This window comes from Vanellus vanellus, assembly GCF_965231255.1.
Source record: "Vanellus vanellus genome assembly, chromosome: 2".
Classification (NCBI taxonomy): domain Eukaryota; kingdom Metazoa; phylum Chordata; class Aves; order Charadriiformes; family Charadriidae; genus Vanellus; species Vanellus vanellus.
The window spans coordinates 77361997-77387008 of record NC_138906.1 but is presented as its reverse complement, the minus strand read 5'-3'; the positions used below and the strand labels follow the sequence as shown (position 1 = coordinate 77387008).

Below are 25012 nucleotides of genomic sequence, written 5' to 3'. Positions count from 1 at the left end.
GCCATCTGTAAACTTGCCGAGGGCACACTCGATCCCACTGTCTATATCACTGATGAAGATATTAAACAGTACTGGTCCCAATACGACCCCCTGAGGGACACCACTCATCACTGATCTCCATCTGGACATTGAGCCATTGACCACTACCCTCTGGACGCGATCATCCTATCAATTCCTCATCCACCAAACAGTCCATCCATGAAATCCGTATCTCCCCAATTTAGAGAGAAGGATGTTGTAGGGGACTGTGTCAAAGGCCTTACAGAAGTACAGATGGATGACAACCTGTTGGATAGATCCAACAGGTCACTGCCAGATACACTATTATTTAAAGCACACTCTGAGATATGTTTCCCCATCCACCTTTCAGTGTATGTCACATTCTGAACAGAGATTTTAAAACCTGAACTAACTGAGAAATGGATTAGAAAGCAGGTGGCAAGAAACCTAATTATTCTCCTCTGTATATGGCTTTTGTGTGGATTTATAAAACATCTGTGAGTGTTCCATGGGCAGCCAGCCAAAGTGCTGTGAAGGAGCCAACTTGATTCACCAAGGCTATTGCCTCTGTGCCTCTGCGGGAACACACATGATGCTGTTGGATACCACTCTTACTCAGGAGGTGACTTCCATGCATCTGAAATAACAAACCTTGTTCCATATGGTATGCAGTCCTCTCACTTGGGCACGCCACCAGTTACCTATAGTTTTTGTGATGGGAGTTATAAACCTGCATCTTTAAACTACAAAATGCCTACCTAAGTGGCTAAGATCCTGTATAACAACAGTGTACTTTATTGGAACAATAACCTTAGGATGCTTTCTAAATACAAATTAATTTCAGGATTGGTTTTATTAAAGGACAAATTTCCTTGAAACAGTTTATACAAAAAGAATTAAGGGGCAATATTGCAAGATGGTTCAAGCCAGATTTTGGCAAATTCCTGCCAGTGTAAATCACTCATCTTACAAAACAATTCTGCATCTTGTACTTAATGCAGCCTGTCAATGTCTAAAGGTATAAAAAGTCTTAGAATCTAATTGATCTTTAAACCTACTTTTTCCTGTTATTCCAGCTTGAAAGTATGCAATAACTTCCTAAGGCCAAACGTTGATTATGAGCACCCCATAAATGAGACATCCATGAGGGTTTGTAAATGATCATTGAGATAATGTCTGAAACCAAGTTTCAGTGAAAAAACATTTTTTTTTAAGTTCTTTCTCAACAGGAACACGCTATGTAACCTAAACCAATACTTTCTTGTGAAATTCTTCAATCATTTTCTAACAGCTTACCAACTTAGGAGGACCTAAAGCAACATATATCCAAATACTGCAGCATATAAAGCTCAGTGGAAAACACACTTTTTAAAAGGTACTTTGAGCATTTTAAACAAGCAAGTGAAAAAGGGTCTGTAACATCACAGAGAGTAGCAACGTCATAAGTTACTACAGTGGAAAATAACATTACAATCTGTAGCAAGTTGGTGTTCACCACACACACTGAGGTTCGCTTTTATTTCTCGAGTATTGCATTCTTGAGTACGGACAACGAAGCCAGACTGGTCACTTCCATTCTCTACCCACCATTATCAGCTTTCAGTGCTGTATCAGAAGTATTTCTGCATCAAAACAGTCATTACTGAAGCTTCGAAATCTGACAAGCAAGGTGTGGGTAATTTGTGACCTCTTTGAGAGCTAAGGTACGCATCCATATTTATTTGTTCCACAGACAGCCAAAAAAGACCAAATTCTCTTTGATAACTTGTTACTACAACACTACTGAGTTTTCGGTGTCTAAAAAACACTTACCTTCCTTAGCTTGCACAGAAAGGTTTGTTTAATGAAGTATTTGTAGCATTTCCTATAGATTGACTAGGAAACACTTGAGATAAAATATTCTTAGCAAAAGACAAATGCAACCACTGCAGTCCAAGAAAAGGTAGCTTTTTACAGATGATCAGTGTTCACATAAATACACACACGCAAAACAGGGAATCTCAGGAGAAAAAAAAAATATTCTCATATCACTGCAATTCCATGTTTAAAGGTCTGAATCACATCAGGTGAATTTCTGAACACAAATGTAAGCCCTCACTTTCCATAAGCGAAATCTGGGGTAAAAGGGGAAGAGGAAGACACGTAGGGAAAGCTTTCCCATTTGACAGTGGACTTGAGAACAAGCCCCAAGCACAATGTGGATACACAAGTTGTAAACAAACCTACCTACAACCTGGCAAAGATGTAAATAACAAAGGACATAATACAACCTAACAGATGTTTTCCAGGCCCTTGTTCCTACCCAGAAGCATTTAGTTGCAAACAAGCACCACAATAAGACCATGAATGATAAAGTAATTAATAATCAGCTCATCTCCCAGACAAATGAATGGAACTTGCAATCTTTCCACTACTTTAGAGAACTGGGGAGATGTTTTAACAGTTGTTTTCCAGACCACTCGCACATAAAGGAGTATATTGCAGGTGGAGAAAACAGAAGGCACAGTTGGAGAAACATTTCTTTCAGAAGCAGGGGTGAATAAAACAAGTCCATCCTCAACCAGCCACCAGTTGTTCCCATGCCACTGTAACTTTTGAGACACTATTGGGAGCAAGATTGGGAACAGATCTGGGTAAATATAATCCTTCCTGTCTTTTGTGGGGGTAGCTAGAGGAAGAAATGGTGACTTGGTTATATTTAACCAGCTCCCAGATCTGTTAACCATGCAGCCTCCAAAACAGATGCACCACCACAAGGGAGGTGGTGGCATGTGGGCTGCCAAAACTACCATCACCACATGAAACACTGGCCTGAGGCTGCAGCTGATCTGTGCCATACTTAGTCTTCCTACTTTTCTAATCATGGTAATAAAACAAAGTAAGCTTCTATTCATTTTAGAGAACAGCACTCTAGAGGAAACATTACATCTCCCTTACTCGGTACAATTGTTTATCTCTTCAACTAAGAGCACTCTGAAATTCAGTAAGTTTCAGACTTAACAGGCATCAAGCACAATAGAAGTCAAATGGACAGTATAATAAACTCAACAGCTAAAACTCTGCTTCAGCACACTTTTAAGTTCAAGGTCAACCCTGAATTCACCGTTAACTTCATTTTGATTTTAATCGTGATATACTAGGGACACTTTTTGTTCAGCTTACCTATTGACTTGCTTGCGAGGTGAAAATTCTATAGTTCAAGGACTGAATTCACTAGATACTTTTACATGAGGAGAATGAGAAGCAGAGATTCCCAGCAGCGTCTGAGGGGTAACACCAGCAACTGCCTTACCCACTATTTCACCATGTTTTCATGAAAGTGGAATGCAGGGAAGACACAAATTGAAGGGGACAACAGTTCCCAACATAAATCAAATAGGAGGATTTTAATGTGTAGCCAAACTGCCCTCCTTCCAAGGTAAGGTGGCATAAAGAAGAAAGCACAACAGTCCAACACAGGAGAGCTCTTTCACTGCTCAAGATGACACAAGACGCCATTTCAGCTCTTCAGATCACCTTCCCTTCAGTAAATGGGCAATAATACTTCATGTTAAAGTGAGAGACCTACAGATGCTCTGCTATATTAGATGAATTATATGAGGGAGCACTGGTTCCTGGCACGCCCCAAGCCTAAATAAAGCTATTTTACACGGAAAAGGACTGCAAGCCTCTTACACAACCACCTGCTATAAAGATTCAAGAAAGGGGCCCAATTACCAAGGAAGGTTGGTCTTGGGGAAGGGGGAGAAGGAATGTTACTATTTATGTGATGCTTGAACTCCACAGAGAAGGAAACTTACCTTTACTATGAAATGAATAACAATCCCATTATTGTGTTAAATTGATTGACACTAATTGTCTCTTCCTTTGTCAGTTTGATTTCTTGTTGTTACAACAGCAGCAACAACAAAGATGTGACTGTATCCCAAAACTACAGCTGTCAAACATTTCCACAAGAAAATCAGTGTCAAAATGCGAATTATGCAGAACAAGTAATTAGCCCCAAGATGCCTGTAGCAGTCAACCGCAAAGTAAGGATTTACCATGGAGTCCCCCACACCTCTTACCTCGAGCATAGGACGGGCACTGTCATGGATTGAAAGAATGTGCGTAATGTTATTCTTACTCAATTGCTCTACATCTCGGGCATCTGTGAAAAAGGGAAAGAAAGGAAGAGAATTTTTTTTAATCTCTTGAAATAGCCCACTCCCCTTTCCATTGTGCATGTTGAACATCACTTATACTTGGTACATTTTTTTTGAAGCTTTGTAAAGTAAAGCAAAACCCCAAATGCAGCTGTTCTAGAACACCATCATCAGAATGGGTAACGGGAAGACACACTTCTAACTCCAAAACAAATTATATACTATATAAAGAACAAGCTTGAGTGACTCAGGAATGTGTTCTTAAGTCAGAAGTTTCATGTATTTTGCATCTGAAATGTAAGTCTGTGTATGCCTGTGTGCAGGTGATGGCCATCTGAACGAGTAGTCAGAGCTGTACGAGAAATAGCTTACCTCCTCTCTACCCACAAATCCCCCTTCGGAGATGTATTTTCACTTGGGAGATAGACCTGGATATCACAAGGTCTGAGAAGTGAAGCCAACCATATCACTTTAATTCAGGTATTAATGGGCAAGCCAAAATGATAACTAGATTCTTACTTCCTGTGGACCAGTAGGCAAAAATGTGCATTTAGCCAATACATACCATAATTTTAAGTCTGAAGAGAGATAGAGATGATAATGATATTGAACGTATGAAAAAGCAAAATGCTGCAGCAAGGAAGCGCAGTTGTGAAAAGGTGGTTCCTAAACCTGTAACCAAGGGGTTTCAAACATTCAAAACTGGAAAGTAAACTGAGGCGACTGAAAATTTGATGCTATTGCAAAAACATAGGCTTGTTTCTATGAGAAAGAAGGTAAAATAGATAATCTGTCATCAGTGAGCAACTTTCCCCATACTAAGCAATTAGCATGCCAGAAAATGACCTCAAACGACCACTAATACAGGTAAAAGTTAGTTTGTGTCCATTTACTTTTGACCTTTTTGCTTGAGAATGGCACAGCACACCATGGCAATTACAGCAGTGGTTTTGTGATGTGAACACCTGCCTTCCAAATCTGCCCACACAATCTGTTCACATTAGCCTGGCTGCACACAAAAAAAGAGCACTGACCACAAAGGTTTCAAACCGGCTCTCTCTAGGTACAAAAATAACAATAGCATCACCTGTACATTCTTTATGTACGTGCAAGAGTTCAATTAGCATCTCTTGCTTCATCTTATTCCACTCTACTATAAAGTTTCAATGCCTTTTCTACATCACAAAGAGGAATTGGGCATTTAATTATACTGCCCCACAGACAAGATCCATGTGAGCACAATAACAGGCAATAAAATTTAAACCTAATCCAATTATCAAGGCTTCTCTAAGTCTAACAAAATGGAGAGAAGAGTCAAAACTGCATTGGTTTCACTTGCTACTGGTCAAGCCCGCATGATCAACAGAGATGCCTAATCCTTCAGGAGAGAATTAACAGAAATTCCAGCTGAAACAGAATTAAGGTTTAGCTGCACAGAACAATTAAAATTGCCCAAAAATCTCAGAGTAAGCATTTCAAAGAGGAAACACGAATGTTTGCCAGGAGAGATCTTCTAATCCACCTGATTTTCAGATTTTTTTAACAGTTTATAGGACACTCTTGATTCCTCAGAGAACACCTAAGCAGGTAAGGTTTGGAAAACCAGAAGCCAGCCTAAGTGTCCCTAAAAATCACTGCTTTCTGTTCGCCAAAGGCTAAAGGCAGATTACGGATCCTGTTGCTGAAACTCATGGTGTTAATGCATACCTAGCACAACCAGACCTTAATCTCTAATTGTCAGTATGACCCACATGGTAAGAAGTGGCTTGCCACACAAGGCAAACAACTTTAAAAGGAGGTATGATCCAAATTAAGTGTTGACTGCTTTGAACCAGTCTGAAAAGCCAAACGAACACAGTACAACTCAAAAGGACTGAAAGATTTTAGTTCTTCGATTAACCAAAGACCTAGGCTAAAGGAATTTCAACAAATCAAAACTATACAGTAAGACAGTGAGATTTCATATATTCCTAGAAACAAGCTGGAAATGGCTATCCCAGACCCACATCCCAGGGTAATCAGCAGGTCCTCAATATATTTCAGAAACAACCATTCAAATCACAAAAGCAGGAGAAAAGCTTCCCAGCCTAAGACTGTATTAACTGGATCTAAACAGTTTACAAAGGGGAAATTCCCCTCGTTCCCCTGGCACCTGACATAAGCGTCTGCAGATACTACAGATGAAGCTATTTAGACAGCAGTACCAATGAGATATCCTGTCACTCATAGTCTCACACCATAAGTTTAAAAAAAAAAATAAAATAAAATAAGGAGTTATGTAAAGGACCACCAAAAGCCAGAAGAATCACAATTACCACAGCAATTCTAACTTCTTTACTGTACAGCAGTGCTGTACAACCACATGCAGGCTCACATTCTGAAATCACAGCGTGAAACACCCCATTTCCAAATTCAAAGATGAAAGAAACCTATCAGAGTTCATCTTGTGCATCCCTAAAGGGTCCCTCAAATGTGGGATTATTCTTCACAGTAGGTTACCTAATATTCCGTTTCATACAGTGAAACGCTTCACAGCTGATGTGGACTTTTGAGTACAACCTTCATGAAAAACTCTCCTCACACAAAAGGACATAATTCACACTGGGGAAGCCTTCCTCTCTCCCTTCCACACCCACATTCAGCTTCTTTTCCCTCAATCTCATTCTATGACTCCTAGCTTAATCTCTACTCATATGCAGAGAGCTGCAAACATTTAAGTGCAAAAGTAGTGGCAAAGGCATCAAAATGGGACAGGGGTAGGGGTGTCAGACTTTGTTTCCCTGGGAAGCCTTACTGTGTGGCTGGGGAGTAAATCACCTACTATATTGTGCTTCCATCCCTCATACGCAAAAGAAGAACAATACTGCTCCAACCACTCCGATTAAGACACGTCCATAAATGAAGGACTCCAATACTAGGATGATGAAGTCTCAAATGTACACACAACCATTCTGCTTACTTTAGTACCTCAATAGAGATGCAAGGTGAGGAATAAAGATTTCTCCCTTTGTAGAGTTAGTTGGGAAGAAACAGCTGTAGCATCTTTTCCACCTCTACTGCTAACAACAAAATACAAAACCATCCTCCCAGGAACAGAGGAAAAAAGCAGTACACTGATACGGGCCTGATGGGCAACATTTAACTGTAACTTACTTGTGAAATTAGAAGGTTAAACGTCTCCATAAAATAAGCGAGATTAGTTTATTTTTGTTTTGTCACCTTTCCTCCCATTAGCCAGCTATCCCAAACTAAAACCGTCCTCCCTCCTCTAAAGCCCACATATCTGACTTTGTTGTTAGTCTGCAAAGACAGACATGCTCTTATAACGCAGTAAGCTAATGAGTATTAAGTTTTCAATATAAACTTTCAGGTTATGTATACATAACCTAAAACAAAGTATGAGCCTCGTATGTATCACAGTATTAAGTCTCAATCTGCAGATGTATGGAGACTACAGTTTTATCATCACCAGATTTATTTATTTATTTTAAATAAAGCAACTTTTTATCCACACTTTCTTTTCTGCTTTGGAGAGAACTAAAGATAGGCACCCAAAGGAGAAGCTCCTCTTCATTGATTGGTTCAGAGCACCAAGACCTATTACTGAGAATGGTTTTCCAGAGTCCAGTGATGTGCACTTAAAGGGGGACGGACACACACACAGAAAACTAAGCACATGAACAGTAACTCCACATCTCCTGTCCCCACTTCACACTATGCTCTAATACATAGTTTGTCCCAGCCTCTCAGAAGGACCTTTTCGGGGAGCAAGAAAGGTGGGGAAAAGGGTCCTCTATTTAATGAAAGTACCTATAAAACGTCTTCTTTCAAAAGATGAACCTGAAAAAGTGAATGGTATCTTCACCTTCTCCTGTTTTCAGTACCTGAAATAAACCCTTAGAAAAGGGAACTTTTCCCCCCCAAAATTAAGCAGCTGGTAGCAGATATTAATTTGATCTAGAAACACAGCAGAACCGCTTGGTGGGCACTGCCTTTTTTTACACTTAGTAACAGGAAGAATGGCAGAAACTTTCCCAAGACTCTCCAGCTCATTCACAGCGACACTGGACTCTCTGGGGGGAATTAAAGCTCATATTGTGGCTTTCCCCTTCAAAAAGCCCCCAAATATTCCATTGGAAAAAACTGAATCTTCCAAATATGATTACAAGCAAGGAAGGACATAAGCTCTTTAATATTCAAGGTAGAAACACTCTTGAGTCTCTGGTGCTCGCTACTGCTACGCCTTTCAGGTTGAAACCAAACAAGCACCCACTTAGAACCTCCTATCAGAAGAAATGGTATTTAGTCTATTTGTGCAGAGAAACAGGCTAAAAAGCCCTGTTGTATCAGTCTCTTAAGGAACAAAGCACCTATTTTCATTGTCAGCACAGGTGTCTTTCAAGGGATGTCAGATTTCCAGTGCAGAAGACACATGGGCATGCAATCCCACACGAAATTCTTAGTCTTTTGAAAGCATTGAATTTCATCAATAAGGTAGAACTGGAACAAACCAAAATTCCCCCCAAACTAGAGGCGGGAAGAAGAGTTAACTTCCTCTTTCTTTTCCCTCCTTTTTCTCTCGTAGCCACCCACTCTCCCATTTGCAAAGAAATAACTCCTCAATTTTCACTGAAGAAGCCCAAGAGCTCTGTGTCCTGGGCTTTCAGACCAATCTCAGTCTTGGTATTCTGTATGGACATCTGTGGTTCTTCTTGAATTTTTCTGCCCTCTAGCTGTGCAATCTCAAACACACTCTCTCAGGAACATACCACAATTTTAATGTGCTATTGATGAGCAGAATCGTGCTTATAGATCTTTTAAGATAACAAGCACTTGAGTACATACTGAGACCTATACTTTTTCAGGAAAGTTTTCCAGAGCCATACTCGAGTCCTGTGGACTTAGGGAAGATTTCAGCGTGTACTTCGGTGCTTTCCATAATCAGGACCACACATAACTTTCTACCCTAGGTGAATCACCTCTACCTGAGGTGATTACAAAAGCCCCTCATTCTACGTGCCTAAAGGTTTGCCCAGCAGCAGTGGACAAAACCAGAAGCAGCAAGCTCAACTCCCATTTTTTGCCACAGATTAATTTCACAAGTTTTTCTTGAGCCTCAGTTTATCTCCCAGTCAAATGCACTTCCTCTGTCACAGATTGTTTTTAAGTTGATTAGGCCTATAAAGACAGTAAGAAACCCTATATATAAAGCAGAAATATTGAATAACAGTTCCTCAGTCAGAACAATTACTGAATGCCTTCTCCAGGCAATGGCGCTCCAGGATTAGTGTTTAACATCTTTAACATCCTGCTTTCACTCAGCAGGAAGGCACCCAGCTGCAACAACTGTGCCTCTTCCCAGTCTGTCCGTTTGCCCGGAGGTCTCCCATGCAGCAGGGAGACAGGACTGTACGTAGAAGGGTATTTCGACCTAGCTATGGAAACCCTGCCTGCCCAGGCTCCCTGAAGAGTCACTGGAGAAAGGAGAGGATGCTAACCTCCAGAGGGCAGATCAGAGCGATTCAGAGATTCCCTTGGCTCACCTTCTGGAGAAGCTCCCTCCTCTCTGCCCTCCGCACAGAGACCGGGAGGGTGACACGATACCTCAGCCATATCCAGGTGAGATGCACAACACCGGGGATTCAGTGTTACCCCTCTTACTGACAAGATGCAGCTTTCTTCAATTAAAGCTACCGGTCTCAAGCTGAAGAAGGAGACTGCTCAAAAGTGCATTACAGGACAGATTTTTGTAAACTCATGTCTTTTAAAGTATCTAGACATTTCAGCTGCCCAAATCAGGATACTTGAACCAATCCCAACTGTATGTGTTGCTGAGTATTTCTCAGTCAATGATCCCCTTTACGGCAGTCTTGAAATTCATTAGTCACTTTTTGAAAGAGTGACACAAATTAGAACATGCCCCAAGAACTCTCCAGAAAAATACACTGATAATTAACCAACAGTCTGTTCCTAAATGGGATGACTTCACTGCACAGAGAGCTCGGTGCAATTGCTCTTAAGCAGCGAGGCAGGGGGGTGTTGAGCGACAGGGGACGCAGGAAGAGAATTATAAAATTTGCTTTTGTATTAGTGAAGAACTGTAACACCAATCTTCTCTCTTCCTCTCCAGGTACGGTAGCTAATTAGAGATTATAACAACAGATAGTCATGATGGTGGAACATAATGATTAAATGCAATGTGAACAAAGGTCATAGCAATAAATAAACAAGCCTTTCATTTGTGTTTTTAATCAATTTAAAAAAAAAAACAACCTCCATAACGCAAAGACTGAGGTTAAAGCCAACCCATCCTTACTCTCTTTTATGGAGGTAGCTGAAGCATTTCAGGCTCTGCTATTTTTCCAGCTAGACTCCCAGAAACACTGCCCACTCACACCACCTTCGCGCACACGCCTCTACTCCATGCGTAGGAGTGACCTGACATGCCGTTTAAGGACCATTTGCCAGGCTGAGTGGCCGGAGCAGCACGAGTGAGCAAGAGGGTCGTGGGCCCTGGCATCAGCAGAGAAGCTGACTCACTCCGCAACCTTGGCCAACTCCCCTCAGCGGGTCAAACTGTTCATCAGCTGAAAACAGAACTGCACCACGAAACAGATGCTCCAGCTGAGTTTCGCTCCCCTGGGCAGACTGTCAAGGGCTCACCAGCAGGATGGCAACAGTGAGGGACAGGTTGAGAGCCACGTTCCCTGGGCCCATCCTGCCAGACAGCTTGAAACCTGAAGGACTTCACTATCAAACATCCTCCTATCGCACCCCTCTCCTAAATTACTTGACTGGGGGGGGCGGGGGGGGGGGGGCAGGGAAGAGAGGGGGGAAGAGAAAAAGAGGAAGCAACATGGCTGTGATCAAATTAGTTTTGTCACTGGCCCATGCAGTGGTCTGTCCAAAGTGTTTTCAAAACTACCCTCTTCCCCTTATTTTCCTTTTTCCCTGCTTTCTTTCTGTTTTCTCCTTTCACTACCAGTATAAACTCACTTCCATCCTCCCATTTTCCATACCATGGCATGATTATCTCCCTCTTGCACATTAGCCGTTGTACTGGTGTTTGAACCCCAGTGTGGCAAAAGGCAGTTTTTAACTTCACACATACCTCTGGGCTGCCTCTCAAGGTGATCAGTCCCGCTTCCCAAGGGGCAACAAGCACTGGACCAGCAACATGGGTCAGCAGCTCCAGAGGCAGGTAAATCATGCAAAACCCACTGAACTCACAGATTTTGGAAAGGGGGGGGGGGGGGGGGGGGGACGGGGGACATGGCAAAGCAGGAAAGGAAGGGTGGGCATGAGGCAGACAGGAGGTGCAGCACCACCTAAATCCAATGCAGGCGTTGCCCAGTCTTAACAGACCAGCTGTGATATTAGCCCAGGAAGGAGAGGATATCACAGCAGCCCCTATGAGTCCTGCTTTGCTGTTGTACCCAAGCATAGGAAATACAGGGTCTACATGTATCAAAACGACTGTACAGGCACAACAGGTTTACTCCTGAGTAGGCACAGTCAGCTGGAACTGCTGCTAACAGAGTGCTTTGAGAACAGGTCATTTATTTGGATGTCTACATAAAGTTTCCTGTGTTTTCTAAATATGGTTGTGACTTTCTGTACAGAAAAAAATAAACTTCATGCAAAAAGGGAAAAAAGTCCTGAGAATCTTACATCCACGACACGGACAGCACGAGTATCAGTGGTCAGACAGCAATCTGCGGACCTATCAGTCTCACAAGCAGTGATAACAGAACTCTTCAGCAGTTGTTATAAATAACCAAAATAATGAAAGCAAAGAGCGGGAGGAATACTATGCCTTTACTTATAAGGAGGGCTTGAAATAAGCCTTACAAAGAATCTGCGTGGCTCACAGGCTTGCCTGCCAAGCACAGGAATCGTTTAAGGCAAGCCAATGTTTAGGAATTCCAGCCGCAGCATGCTCCGAGGAGATGGCGTTCATTTTTCTTAGAGTACTTGCAGCACAGCACATGGATGACAGAGCAAACAAGTTCTTCTTTAAGTGCTACCAGGTGAATCCAGAAATGAAGCAAGAGGGGGTTAAAGAGAATTTGGTTGGCCTGCAAAACGATACCTTAAGACCCCTGCTAAATAATCCTAGAAATAATGATAAAACTAATCTTACCTTTAAAGTTGCCAATGAACAAGCCAGGCAGAATCTGTGAGAAAGAAATATAGTATCAAATATAGATATCTTGTGGTAAGACAATTTGACAAAGTTCAATTTGCATACAGGATGGAACATACTACTTTAGCAGACTATTGTCAAATGCAATCTAAAAAGCACTGACAACATTTTGTGCCTCTTTGCAGCCTTCTCAAACTACATAGCTCTAGGTGTGCCGCAATTTGAGAGCATTCATTGACAGCCAGGGGGTTGCTAATCATGCAGACTTCTCACATAATGGATGCTCTCCAAGGACAACAAAAGTGCTCTACACATACCAGTGTGCCTCAAAACACGCTCCTCCCCCCAGCAGGATAAGAGTTACCCTCATTTAACTAGTGATGAAACTTCACACAGAAAAGATGATTTGCCTAAAGTTGCTGAGCAAGCTGGACAAAGCACTGTAAACGACATCCTTCAAGTCTTTTGAAGCTCAAAGACATGCAAGTCAGGGTTGCAGCACTGTGGGGTTCTTCAACAGAGGAAATCACTGCAAACAACAAGTCGCGTATTCGCATAGAAAGAGAATTGATGAAAGTCCTCAAGTTGCATGTTTCTCTCCCAGATCTACCCCCTCAGCCCAACACTCCCAGAAGCCTGCGCAGGTCTGTTACAGGACTTTCTTTAACTGGGGAGTTTCAAGGTCAGCCTGAGGACCAGCCTGTGCAGTCTGAGGACACGTGCACACACACAGGCAGGTGACACTGCAGTGCCACCCCTCCCACCCTCTCATAACCCTCCCAACTTGGGAACAGCAGTAAGGACATGAAACCCCCCCACCGGGAAACTGAACACACAGTTTCTGGCCAAGAATTTCATTCTCTGCCACCTGAAGTCTCTGACCCACACCCACATCCTTTGAAGAGGCCAGAACTGTGGCACTCAGACCGTATGATCCATTTTTCTTTGGTGCATGCAGAGCATACCACCAATAGAGATATGTCAGCACTGACTTCCTAAAGCCTTAGCAACACCCAAGTGTCACCACAACACCAGCAACAGTCTCTCGGGCGCAGCTATTTAAAGGGAAAACTCCACCCATTTTGCTCAGTCCGGCAGCCGCGAAGTTCCGAAAGTCATGAAGGACTTTTCATCGGGGATTATCGCCCCAGCCTCCGCTTGACTGCAGCCTTCCTGCTGAAAGGCGACCCAGCTTACTGCGCAAAGGTTAGCAGGCCTGCAAAATAGCTTCTGATCTGCCTTAACTCCAGGGCTTTCATCCGATAAAAACGTCGTGTTCACTGTTATTTATCTAGCCTTGCAGAAAACAGAAAGGCTGCAGCACTTCTCGCTCTCCCTGCAGCTTTGGTTAGTGCAAACACTCCTCCCTCTCAGCTTTGCTGGGTGATCTCTCTCTCCCTGCCATGTCATATCAGCTCTAACCACGGGGCTCAATCCTGCCACCGATATTGAAGGGCTGCTTCTCTGGGACCCTGGCTGCGCCCTGAACTGCTTACAAATTAAGGGCTGCTTGACAACACCAGCTAGACAAGAAAACGGTCTGGTACAAACAGACACCTGTAAGTCTTGCACAGATAAGCTCAGCAGCTTTCTCCCCTTTCCTTCCCTCTTCATTTGTACAAATTCAACATTCCTACAAAGATAGCAAAAATCAGCAGGGCAGTTTCCAATGCCAGGGTATCAAGTAGGGAAAAGAACCCTTACAGCATTCTGCTGTCCCTTTCCGCATGCACAAGACTCATAGTTTCATGGACTGATTCATTAATTTTAAGCACCCTTGTTGACCCTGCTAGAAGTGCAGCCCAAAGGCCACCATTCCAGGCTAGCAGTATGAAGCCAGTAGCTGCTCCAGAGAGCAGAGCACCCAAGGGCCATTGCTAAGTGCCAAATTCTGCAAACAAAAAACATGCTCTAAAGCACAAGACAGTCAAGTTCTGAACGAATTTCACCAACCAGATCACCCCAGCCAGCTCCCTCAACTTAAGCTTAAAAAAATTGAAAAATGAAAGAAGCCTTTCTGATATTTTTAAATAGCTGTCTGGTATTTCCTATCTGCAGCACAAACCTCAGATCACACCACCGCTACTGTAGACTGTAGCATTTTAGACTCCAGGACATTATTTCTGCATCGGATACACGCCCTCAAGAGAGGATAAAAGCTTAAATTCCAGTCACAGTCATTAAGGTTAGACATTATAAATTAAAGATACCAAGAAACACTGGGGGGTTGCAAAAATGAGGCTTCTTAGATTGTTGTCGGCAAAGGAGGAAAAATCCAGAAGTTTGCATTTGTGCACCACAAAGCAACGTTGTATGCTAGATTCGGAAATTAGGACGCCGTGCAACCAAGGACAGATGTTACCCCTGTTGTCCTAGTCATTCTAGAAGCAAGAAACATTACTATGGGTGAAAGCTACCTGGAAAGAAGTGAATCTTCATGCCGTGCTGACTAATACTCCGGCACTAGACTATGGCTGGGAACTTTCAGCTGTGTCATCTCACACTGCCTTCAATAACTGCAACTCCGGGCCGCACAAAATGAAGGCCGATGGCTGCTAGGGGCGTGTGAGAGAGAAGGGGTGGGAGTCAGAAGAGAAGAAAAATAAGGTGGTTGTTTTTGTGAACTTTTAAACCACTGCTTTATGAATAAAAACAGTAGCCTCTTTATATCATCTGAAACATTGAGAAAATGACCACAGACTAAATAACAGCTGTAGAAGAGTGCACAACCAAGCGATAAGGACAGCAACGCCTGTCTTCGTTCCTATCTCGTCTGAGAACAGCTCACGCTCTCCACCGCACACAGAGTCCTGCAATGGACAGCTAACGCTTCTCATTAGTCCTCCCCGAAAATACACCTCTCTGGAAAACAGCAAAAAGAGCTGCTTTGCTGCTGCTGCTTCCTATATAGACACACGCTTACAATAAAGCATCTAACTCCTTAGCCGACACTGCTTCTAGATGCACTAGTACTGATGTACTAGTACTAGTAATCCAGCCAAGTTCATGGGGCTTTCTGCAGAGATGGCCAGGCACTGTGGAAGGAGCAGACGAGCCCACCTTGTCCAGCGATACAGGAGTGTCATGGGTCAGGGAGAGGGATTTGCCGCTGACGTGAACTGGCACAGCTTTGCTGGCTTCCATAGAACTGGTTACATCAGCTGTAAATATCCGCACTGATTTACATTTCCTATGAATCAACTCCTACAACGAACACAGGTTATCTGCCCTTTTTGTAGAGATAACACTCAACCCGCCCCTTCAGAAGAGTCTGCATGAATAACGGGCAGTTAACTGTAACAGGACCGACAAAAACTAAAACCCAGGAAAAACTCTTCACTATGCATATCCTGTTCACAGATAACCAAATCTCTTGTCACCATCTCAGCCGCCAGACTTCAGCTCCTGGAAAACATCTTTGTAATTTTCAACCACAGACTTCAACTTGAACTTTGAATACAAGTCAAAGTTAGACATTAAGTGTGAAGACAAATCAGGCCACCCAGCCAATTTCCTAAGTCAGACCCCATTACTCATCCTGTACTTAAAAGATACTAAAAAAAAAGTAAAGCACTGAAAATTAATAGTAGCTAAGTCAATGCACACTCACTAGCCAATTCTCCTTCTCTGAGCAAAGTAAGAAGGGTATTTATGAACCTATGCTTTCAGTTTAATTTGGGAAAAGTCAGGAGGCTTGGGATTAAGGAAAAAACTAAAGACAGCTAATTTTACAGAGAAAACTAGCAACAAAAGAGAAACCCCATCTAAAAAGTATGCAAGGCCTCCCACCCTTGATCAGTACTAACGGCCACATAAAGTCAGGTGCAATTGCTATTTGCTACAAAATACATCAATATCATATGACAGAAAAATAGGAGGGGACCATGCCACTCGGAAAGGCTCAGCATCCAAGAGAAGCAACAGCAGCTGTAGCAATCTCTGGAGTTCTTCCTTCTCATACCCATTACAGGTCACCGCTAATCCTCTTCCCCTGGCGTCAGTACAAAGAGATTCCCTAAATGAAATAATCCACCATTGGATAAACTGCTTATTTTCTCCTACTGTCCGCATATAGCTCTACCACAAAAAAAAAAAAAAACAAACCACACTTCAGTTGGAAACTAAGGCAATTTGTATTGATAGGCTACACCAAGTCAAGCAAATACTCCCCAATGTGAGTGTTGATGACTCCATGCCTTCCCTTGCCCCTCTGGCTTTCGCTGACTCACAAGATCAAAAGGAACAGATGATCCAGGGGCACATTCTGAAGGTGGCAAGTACTAAACCTACATGCAGGACCCCTACAAAAATAAATCCTCATGGCCAGTACCCAACGTGGTTGTAGCCTCCTTAAAGGAGCCAGCTCCTCCTGAACTGCTGAACATTTCATCCTCTTGGTGATACAGCTGTAAGGGAGGAGAAAAATCAAAGTAACGCTATGCTTGTCCCAAAAGCTCCGGTTGGTAGATGTCTGGGCATCACTTAACAGAATTAAAATGACCAAATTGCCCAGAGTCACACAGTCCCACAGCAAGATGTAATGCAAAGAGTGCTAAGCTTCAAAGAGTTGAGAATTGCCCTTTTTCCTCCCCCCCCCCCCCAACTGTAGCATCCCATATCCTGTCACTCTAAATGTTTTGATGATTTCAAACATTCCCAGAAAAATACCACAAACATAACAGAAAGTCTAAAAGAAGTCTTTCCAGATGTGTTTCTTCCTAACTGGCCACTCCTAGAAGGCACCTCCAAGGACTGGCTACGTATGACAGCATTATACTTCGGCCTTTGAAACCAAAAATGGAAAGGACAAAGGGAGGCTCTACCTCCTACCTGCTAACTCAGTTGAGCTAACCAGCCAGATCTTTCCCCTGCCTAAAGTTCCTGTTTCAGTGTCTCTATCCATAGGATGAAAAGGCTTCACCACCCAGATAGCACTCGATGTTCACCAAATGTGACTTCCAGGGGCAAGGATGTCAGACTTGGGACAACTTGTGAGCAGCTATCTCTAGCTCTTCTCCTCCGCTTTGTAGGAGGCCACGCTCACGGCACAGCTACTCCCGAAGTACTCAAAGCAGGATGTTAGACAGAAGAGATGACTCAACTTCTGTTCCTCATAGTAAGCTATATATAAAAGGCTAGTTACCACCACACTTTCAAACCTGGGTTTAAAACAGAGGTGGAGATACTGAGAAAAATCACAGTTGTCCCTTGACAACCACCACACCATGCCCGGGGAATCGGCGCTTACAATGAGGCCCACTGCCAAAAAAAAAAAAAAAAGCCAACACCCTTTTGCAAAACAGATCCATCTTCCTTCCTCACTGCCATCTCCACCGGGACCCAAGCGCTTTCCTGTCCCCCACCAGCACCGGTGCCAGTCCACCAGCGACAGCCCGTACCGGCGGCCACATCCCGGGGGGTCCTGGCTAAGGAAGGGGAGGCGAGGAAGGGGGGGGGGGGGGGGGATATCGGTGGTGGTCGGCAGGCTATGGAGAATTTAAACGATTTGATCCTGCGCTCGCTGGCTTCGCCGGGCTGACAGCCCGACGCCCCGGGCGGGGCGGGGTGGCGGCTCTTCCCCCCAGCCGCCCCTCGGGGCACCCCAGGCAGGGGGGAAAGGGGGACACCGGAGGCGCGGAGGGGGGCCGGCCCCGGCCCGCGGCGGGGAAGGGCCCGGCGCTGCGGCTGACCCAAGCACAGCGCTGAAGGGGGATGGGGCGGGGGGGGGGGGGGGTAACGGCGGCCGTTCGCGACCGTTGGGAGCCGTTGGGGGCGCGGGGCCGCCCCCAGCCCCGCGGACTGGCTTCGCCCCGGGGAGGGGAAGCCCGGGCGAGCATCACCGAAACCAGGGCCCCCCCGCCCCCCCTCCCGCCCCCGCTGCCCGCCCGCCTCCTCCCTGCCCGCGCTGCGGCGGGGAAGGAGGCGCGCCCCGAGGGAGCGGCGCAGCGACGGTCTCCGTCCCTAGCCCCCCCCCCTCCCCGGGACGGGGGACCCTCGGAGGTGAAGGGAAAAGGCTCCCCTGCCCTGGCCTTTGTTCTTCAACCGGGCGCCCGCCGCCCCGGGGGCGAGACAAAGGAGGGAGCTGCCCGTGGGGAAGGAGGGAGGGAGGGAGGAAGGGAGTGAGGGACCGCCACCCCCGCTGCGCCTCGCCCGCGCACATGCACTCACGCCCGGGAACAACGAGGAGCCGCGTTACCTTGTTCATCCCATTCCCCATGGCTTAAGCGACCCGCACGCCGGCACGGCGGGGAGGAGCCGTCGGCTGCCGGCTTAGCGAGCTCCTGCCGGCGGCGGGTCAGCGTGCATGGGACAGTGCTTGCCGGGGGTGGACTGGGGACGAGCTAATTGCTAATTAAGGACGGCCGCGGCTTTGCCGTTGTTGGGAAGGGTGAGGCGCATCTCCCCCCCCCACCCCGGCCTGGCCGGGGCTCTCTCCGTGCTGGAGGCGGGTTTCCGCTCGGTCGCCCCCGGGAGCGGAGAGCCGCGGGGCCGCGCCACCAGGAACTGCCTCCCGCCGCCGCCCCCACGTGGAGTTAAAGCCCCGGCCGCCGGCTGCCCCTGGGGCTTGTAGTCCGCGGCGCCACTACCGCCCCGCCCGCCGCCCGCCCGCCGGAACTACAACTCCCAGCGGCCCCCGCGCCGCCGACCTGCCCCCACCTGTAGCGGCCGGCGGGCGGGCTGGCGGCGCGGCCTCGCCCCATTCCTGAGGGGATGAGTAAGCGCCGGCGGCGGGAGTGGGATCGCGATAGGGAGCGCTTCCCGCGGGCGCCGCCCCGCAGAGCCGCGCTGCGGCTCCCCGGCAGGAACCGCCCGCTGATGGTGCGCCCCGGGGAGGGGCAGAGCTGTGGCAGGCGGTGCTGGAGCGGGCAGGTGCTGCCTTCCGGCCTCTGCCGGACCGGCAGCGCTTTGGTGCCGACCGCCACCGGGCTGTGCTGGGTGCAGTGGTGGTGGGGGGGCACCGGGCCTTGGGCGTCGGGGCTGCGGCGTCAGCCTCCCGCCTGGCAGCCTGTGCCTCTCCGGCGTGCCGGTGCCCGGGTGTTGGGCCGAGGAGAGGTGCTGGGCCTCAGGCGTCGAGGCCCAGGCTGCAGGGGAGAGCGGGGCCTGGCAAAGCCACCCGTGCCCTGTCACAGCACCCTGCCTCTCGCTGGCTCTCCTGCTCCCTGACCCCAGCGCAGCAGGCTGGCGAGTACATGAAGGATGTTTGTGTCCTTAATGGAGATGAACAGAGAGGTGAAAGCAGATGGTTTGAAGCAAATGGCACAGAATGAGACTGGCTGAGGTGGGGAGGGACCTCTGGATGCCATCTGGTCTGACCATCCTTCTCAGGCAGGGGAAGATGCTCGTTGCAGGGTGTTGGCAGGCGTGGGTGCAAAGCCCCGCTCAGTCCTTCAAAAGCCCTACTTTTACTCCCTAATGCACGGTTAGACGTGACATGCTACAGTCGTATCCCACTAGCCCCAGGGATGTGTTTTGGGAATTCCAGTGATTGGGGATTTGATGGTTAGTGATGGAAATTTGCTCCAAAGAGTTAATATAATAGGGAGTGCAGGCAAGGACTTAAGGGACGCACAGTGTAAATACGCGGGGACAGGATGTTACTACTTAAGATCTCTCCCATTAACCAGCCCAATAACACCCACCAAAAAAGTGAAATCCTTAGTGGCTCAAATGCAAAACAAAAGACAAGATGCTGCTCTGTAGCCACCTTCAGGCTCCCTATGCATTTATACATGAATCAGTGTGAAATGTGTATAATATTTTATAGAAATACTTAAAATATCCTACTGTAGACAATTGCATCTTTATTCTCAGTGGTTGTCATTACATAAACAAATGCTAAACTGAAAAATACCCACAACCAACAAACAAAACATAACTACACAGGTATTCATGTGTCACCTGTGACTCAAACCTCTGTCATGTCAAGATGTCATTTGTTGGGCACACTTTGGTAGGACTGGGCAGATCAGGGGCTTCTGCAGCCCCTGATGGGGCAGTGGGAAGGTGAAAGATGGAGAACAGGGTAAAGCCAACAGGCAGCAGAGCCATCACATAAATGATGGATGAACTCTGAAATGATGGACAGATGAATGATGGGGGACTGTTATGTAGAGGCAGTGGTTGCCAGTACAAGCAAACTCTAAAGGAACGATCTCACTGCCTCCAGTTGCAATTGAATGCCAGCTGTTGCCAAAGAGGTGGTCGCACATTCTCCATGCTACCCACAACAGTACAGCTGTGACCCTCTCTAAGCAATGCCGACACTTGTCTGACCCAACACTGTGGGTCAGACCTGACTCCCCATGGGGTCAGACCAGTGCACACGGAGACTGGGAGCAGGACCACCTGCCTCTGCAGTGGCTTGTCATCGGATTGTCACATCTTCAAAAACCGGTGCTGCTCCCACAGAAGCCAACAACACACTTGAAAGCCAACAGAAGTTAAGCCATCGGTTTAACTGCCTAAGAAGCTGGAAAACTCTTGCCTTGAAACAGCCATGTTATCACCACAGATGTTTAAATTTCAGGGGAAGGGAAGCACTGAGAGCAGTGCTGCTGGAGCACAGCCCAAGGCAGCTGAGGCCAGACGGGCTCCCGAATGGTCTGCAGCCGGCAGGCAGTTTAGCACCAGCTTCCGTGACAGTAGTGCATCAAGGAAAGACATCAGGGTGCTACCAAGAGGTTTGCTGACTAATCTTATTCTGAGGTTGTAAGAGGAAAGCAAGCAGCACGGACTGCTGAGGCTCAGCCACTTCTGCTCTGAGTTGGGTGACCCTGGGAGCACTACTGAGCTGCACCTCAGCCCAGGTTAGGGGAGGCTCAGTGTGAGCCAGCCCCCACTACTTTCTGCATACCTGGATCTACCCTATGGAACCATGTCAGGAGGGCAATAGGAAGCCAACACATGCTTCGACCTGGATCATTTGGGATCAGGGCCTTGGCTTCACCACGTGACACCCCTCACCAGCCTCTTGGACTTAGCAGTATGACTGGCCCTGCCTCAGCTCGCAGCAGACCAGGGGAACACCAGGGAGACACTGCTTTTACTTTTGAGCCATTCCCAGACCTCCTCCTCCCTGAGGCTGGACAGAGTTTGGGGTGTGTATCATGTCATCAGTGGCCACAAAAACATGAGAGCGATCTCTCTGTAAGGCCAGGAATGATAGCCATCCGACTTAATGTACTGCGCTTCTCCCCTCCCTTCCCCCCTCAGTACTGCTGTAAAGCACAGCAGTGAGCTTTATCACAGATATTGGCTTTAATATTTCATTGGCAAAGCTCTTCAGAATGTAATTTACTTTATTCTCATGCTGTGCAAAATATGACTGAGGTCCAAAAGGTATGAATCACGGCTTGCCATAATAACTACTAAACACATTCTGCCCCCAAAATGAAAGATTTTTTTTGTCAGCAACTCTGGCAAGTAGTTTCTTTTTATGAGACAAAAGGATAAACAGTAAATAATATTCCTGATAACTGTAGTGCTAAGAAGTCCATGGTAACTGGAAGGCCTTACAATCTATGTGCTGGAAGTCTGGGCTGGTCAATTCGGTTCCCCTTAACTCAGTTTCTCCATCTGTAAAATGCAAATAACAGCATTTCTGATCTTTGCAAAGAGCCCTGAAAAGTACTGTGCATGGGCAATTCAGGTGAAATTGTTATGTTATTTTAGACAATATAGATGCAATACAAGTATGTGTATAACTCAGTCATCTGACATTTTTCTGAATGGGAAGTGTCACGCATTCCCATTCTTCTGAATGGGAAGTGTGATTCTCTGTTTCATTTTCAAGTTTTGTGACTCCCTTCAGGATGACTACTTCAGCCTTACTAGAATTTGATTGCATGCATGCAGCTTTTTACAGTGAAAGAGCAAAAATTAGAGTGGGAGAGTGTAACACACCAAGATTAAAAAGCAGTGGGAGGAAATGCACTTCTCTCTTAAACATTTACCATGATGTATAGTATGTCCTTTTCCTCCCCACAGGTGTAGAGGGGGAATCCTGATACTGTTGCCAGACCTGTCTCTCCTGACAGTTATTCCACAACCTAATTGTTTTAGTTCTTCATCTACCACATAATGCATGTATGGGGGCAGGGCTTCAGCAAGCCTAAATCATCATAAAGTGTTTATTCATTGCCACTCCTCAAGATCTTATTCCTTGTGCTTAGTATCTACACTGTTTTTAATGGTTTGAAAGTCCATTTTAAAAAGCAAGCTGTCCAGAGATGACTGGACTGAATAAATGAACCCAGAAAATAAGAGCAAAAACCTCTTGCTGAATCTCATAGCTTTCAGTATCCCTGAAAAGAGAGATCACTTTAGCACGGCCTGTAATCCTACAAATCTGGGGATTTTTCTACTTCTTTGTGATACGAGGATGACAAATTGAGTAATCCCCACTTCTTGTGTCTGGCAATGCCAAGTCTTCAGCAGCAGCAATCATCATCTAGGCAAGTGCCTGAAAACTAACAAACAACCAAACTGATACCGAAACTAAATCTTCTTACAAAAATTAGACAAAACTTCTGCTTTGACAGTACATTGAGCTTACTATGTTAAAAATAAGTAAGTAAATAGTCTCTATTTCTTATCTCCTGATCTCGCTTTCTGTAACCCCTGAGCTCACATTCAGCCATAAGCAGAAAGCATGTCGGCTATCCATGATCTGTCAGGAACTGATAAGACCTGGGCTGGGTTCCCCTGAAGCAGCGTCACAACTTAGTTCTCAGAGGTGGCAAGAAGGGAGATAAAAAGGGTGATTGGTCAGAAATAGCCAGTGGAATGGTTTTCCTCTGAAATAGAATGATTTGACAGAAAGGAACTGTTTCACCAGAAATAAATAACGAAACCTTAAAATTCATAAATAGCACTGGACTTGTTTCTAACTGTGCTGAGAGGGAGGTCAATGGAAGGGAAAGAGCTTGGAGGACTCATTGCCTTTTCTTTTAATGTTTCCACTTGGTGATAAACTGCTAAAGCATTTCAAAGCCTGTTTTCTGGCTAGAAGAGCTAGCACCCTGATTTACTGCCATGTATCCACAGAGCAGAATTCATTCATCATTTGATAAATTCACTGTTTTAAGGCCAAATTTGGCTTTTATTATGTCACCGTGAATCTGCAGTAACTTCAAAATCGATGATGTTGCAGCAGGCTTCAAGTCCCGAAACTGAAGGGAATTACCATTGTGGTTTACTTCAGCAAAAATCATCTTTCAAGAAGCTGCTCTCAACAGGCAGAGTAGCTGGAAGACCATCATCTCCTTCTGCCTCATACTCCTCTCGCTTCCCCTTCCATTAATGGATAATATCAACAGAATATGGAGTACACTAGGATGAAAGGGCTGAGCCAGCAGATGAGGCCAAAGCGGCACAAAGAAGGGCTTTGCAGAAGGCAGGTCCCCAAAAAAAAGAACTGACAATTCAGACAGGAGGAACAAAGCTAGAGAATGGCTGAGAAAATCATGTAGGATAATTTAGATGTAGGTTAGCTGCTATGGCAACCATGTACCAAATTACTGCGCTTCAGTGTCTCTAAACCTGCCAGCAGCTACTTTTGTTTGTATGTACTTCAGGCTTTAAAAAAAAGTGACTACACCTTAAAACTCATGATGATTGCAAATGAAGTGCAGACACTGGGGTTGCTGTGGGGTGCTTGCCTTAAACATGTAGAAAATAGAGATAGAAAAAATAATAGGCCTTGAAAATTCTGATTTCACTAAGTGGTTAAAAATACATAATTTCTTTAACAGTTATAGTAGTTAGTTCTAACCCTTAATTTATACATCTTTGACTTGCACATATTTACCAGGTCAACCTGACATTTTTACTTCCAATGCATGTATAAGAAAGAAATTGGTCCTAGCAGCAGCTCTATTTATTTTTCACTGTGAGAAACTGCCATGTTATAAAAAGAGTAAGACATTTTCTTTTTATCCAGTATTCTTTGGAAATATGGTAAAATATTAGATCCCTAAAGAATAGAAACAAGGCTATCAAAAAGCATGCTGCAAGGCACATGTATATTATTAGTTACTAAGAATAGTCCATTGCTGAGTGTGAGTGAAAATATCCAAATGCATTCCCTTGATAAGCTAGGTATGTATTAGTTTCTCTGGGCACACGTCAATGTGTCCTCAAATGGAAAAATAATGTTATAATAGCCTAACCTCTGCTTCTAGTTCATATATATGTAATCCTAGCGGAACGCAGCCTTCTCAACACCTCTCTGCAAGAAGCCAATAGACCATAATATCCGTTGGACTTCTCTGTCCTTGAAAACTCTTCAGAGTGGAAAGAGATCAGTTTTGAAGTTCCCGCTGAAACTTGATGAACGTCATTGAGGTGTTCAGCCATCAGTTGAGAGCCACTAGGGTGTGACCCACCAAAGGAAGGAGGAATCTTTGAATCAGCCGCAGAAGCCGCTGTGGTCAGTGCCAGGAGGTAGCTCCCCAACCCTCCACCATCACATGATACTCGGCGTAGACTGTGGTATTCAGTAATCACGGCCTGCCTCCAGCCAAAACACTGGGCAGAGATCTTTATTTTGATGACATTTTCCCTATAGCTTCTGCTTAATGGGATATGTCTTAAGACTTCCAGTGTTTGGAAAATTGAAAACAGTTAAAGCTACAGTTCTCTATGCCCTATTTTGTTTTCTCGGTCAAATCTAAGATAGTAGCCCTTAAATGCAAACACAATTCAAATACTTAAATTTCTA

At 45.3% G+C, this 25012-nt stretch overlaps 1 protein-coding gene across 2 annotated transcripts in view; it reads right to left on the bottom strand.

The window, feature by feature from the left end:
- The window catches only part of DUSP22 (dual specificity phosphatase 22), a gene marked incomplete at its 3' end in the record, with an annotated part of 79365 nt that extends 60582 nt beyond the window's left edge, over window positions 1-18783 (bottom strand). For both annotated transcript variants that reach the window (XM_082479895.1, XM_082479896.1), the window contains exons 1-3: window positions 18488-18783; window positions 12289-12322; window positions 4068-4150 (exon numbers count right to left, since the gene is read on the bottom strand). In XM_082479895.1, the coding sequence (XP_082336021.1) occupies window positions 4068-4150; window positions 12289-12322; window positions 18488-18508 (138 nt within the window). In that variant the 5' untranslated portion in view covers window positions 18509-18783. The remainder of the gene's footprint in view (window positions 1-4067; window positions 4151-12288; window positions 12323-18487) is intronic.
- Window positions 18784-25012: the final 6229 nt, after the last annotated feature.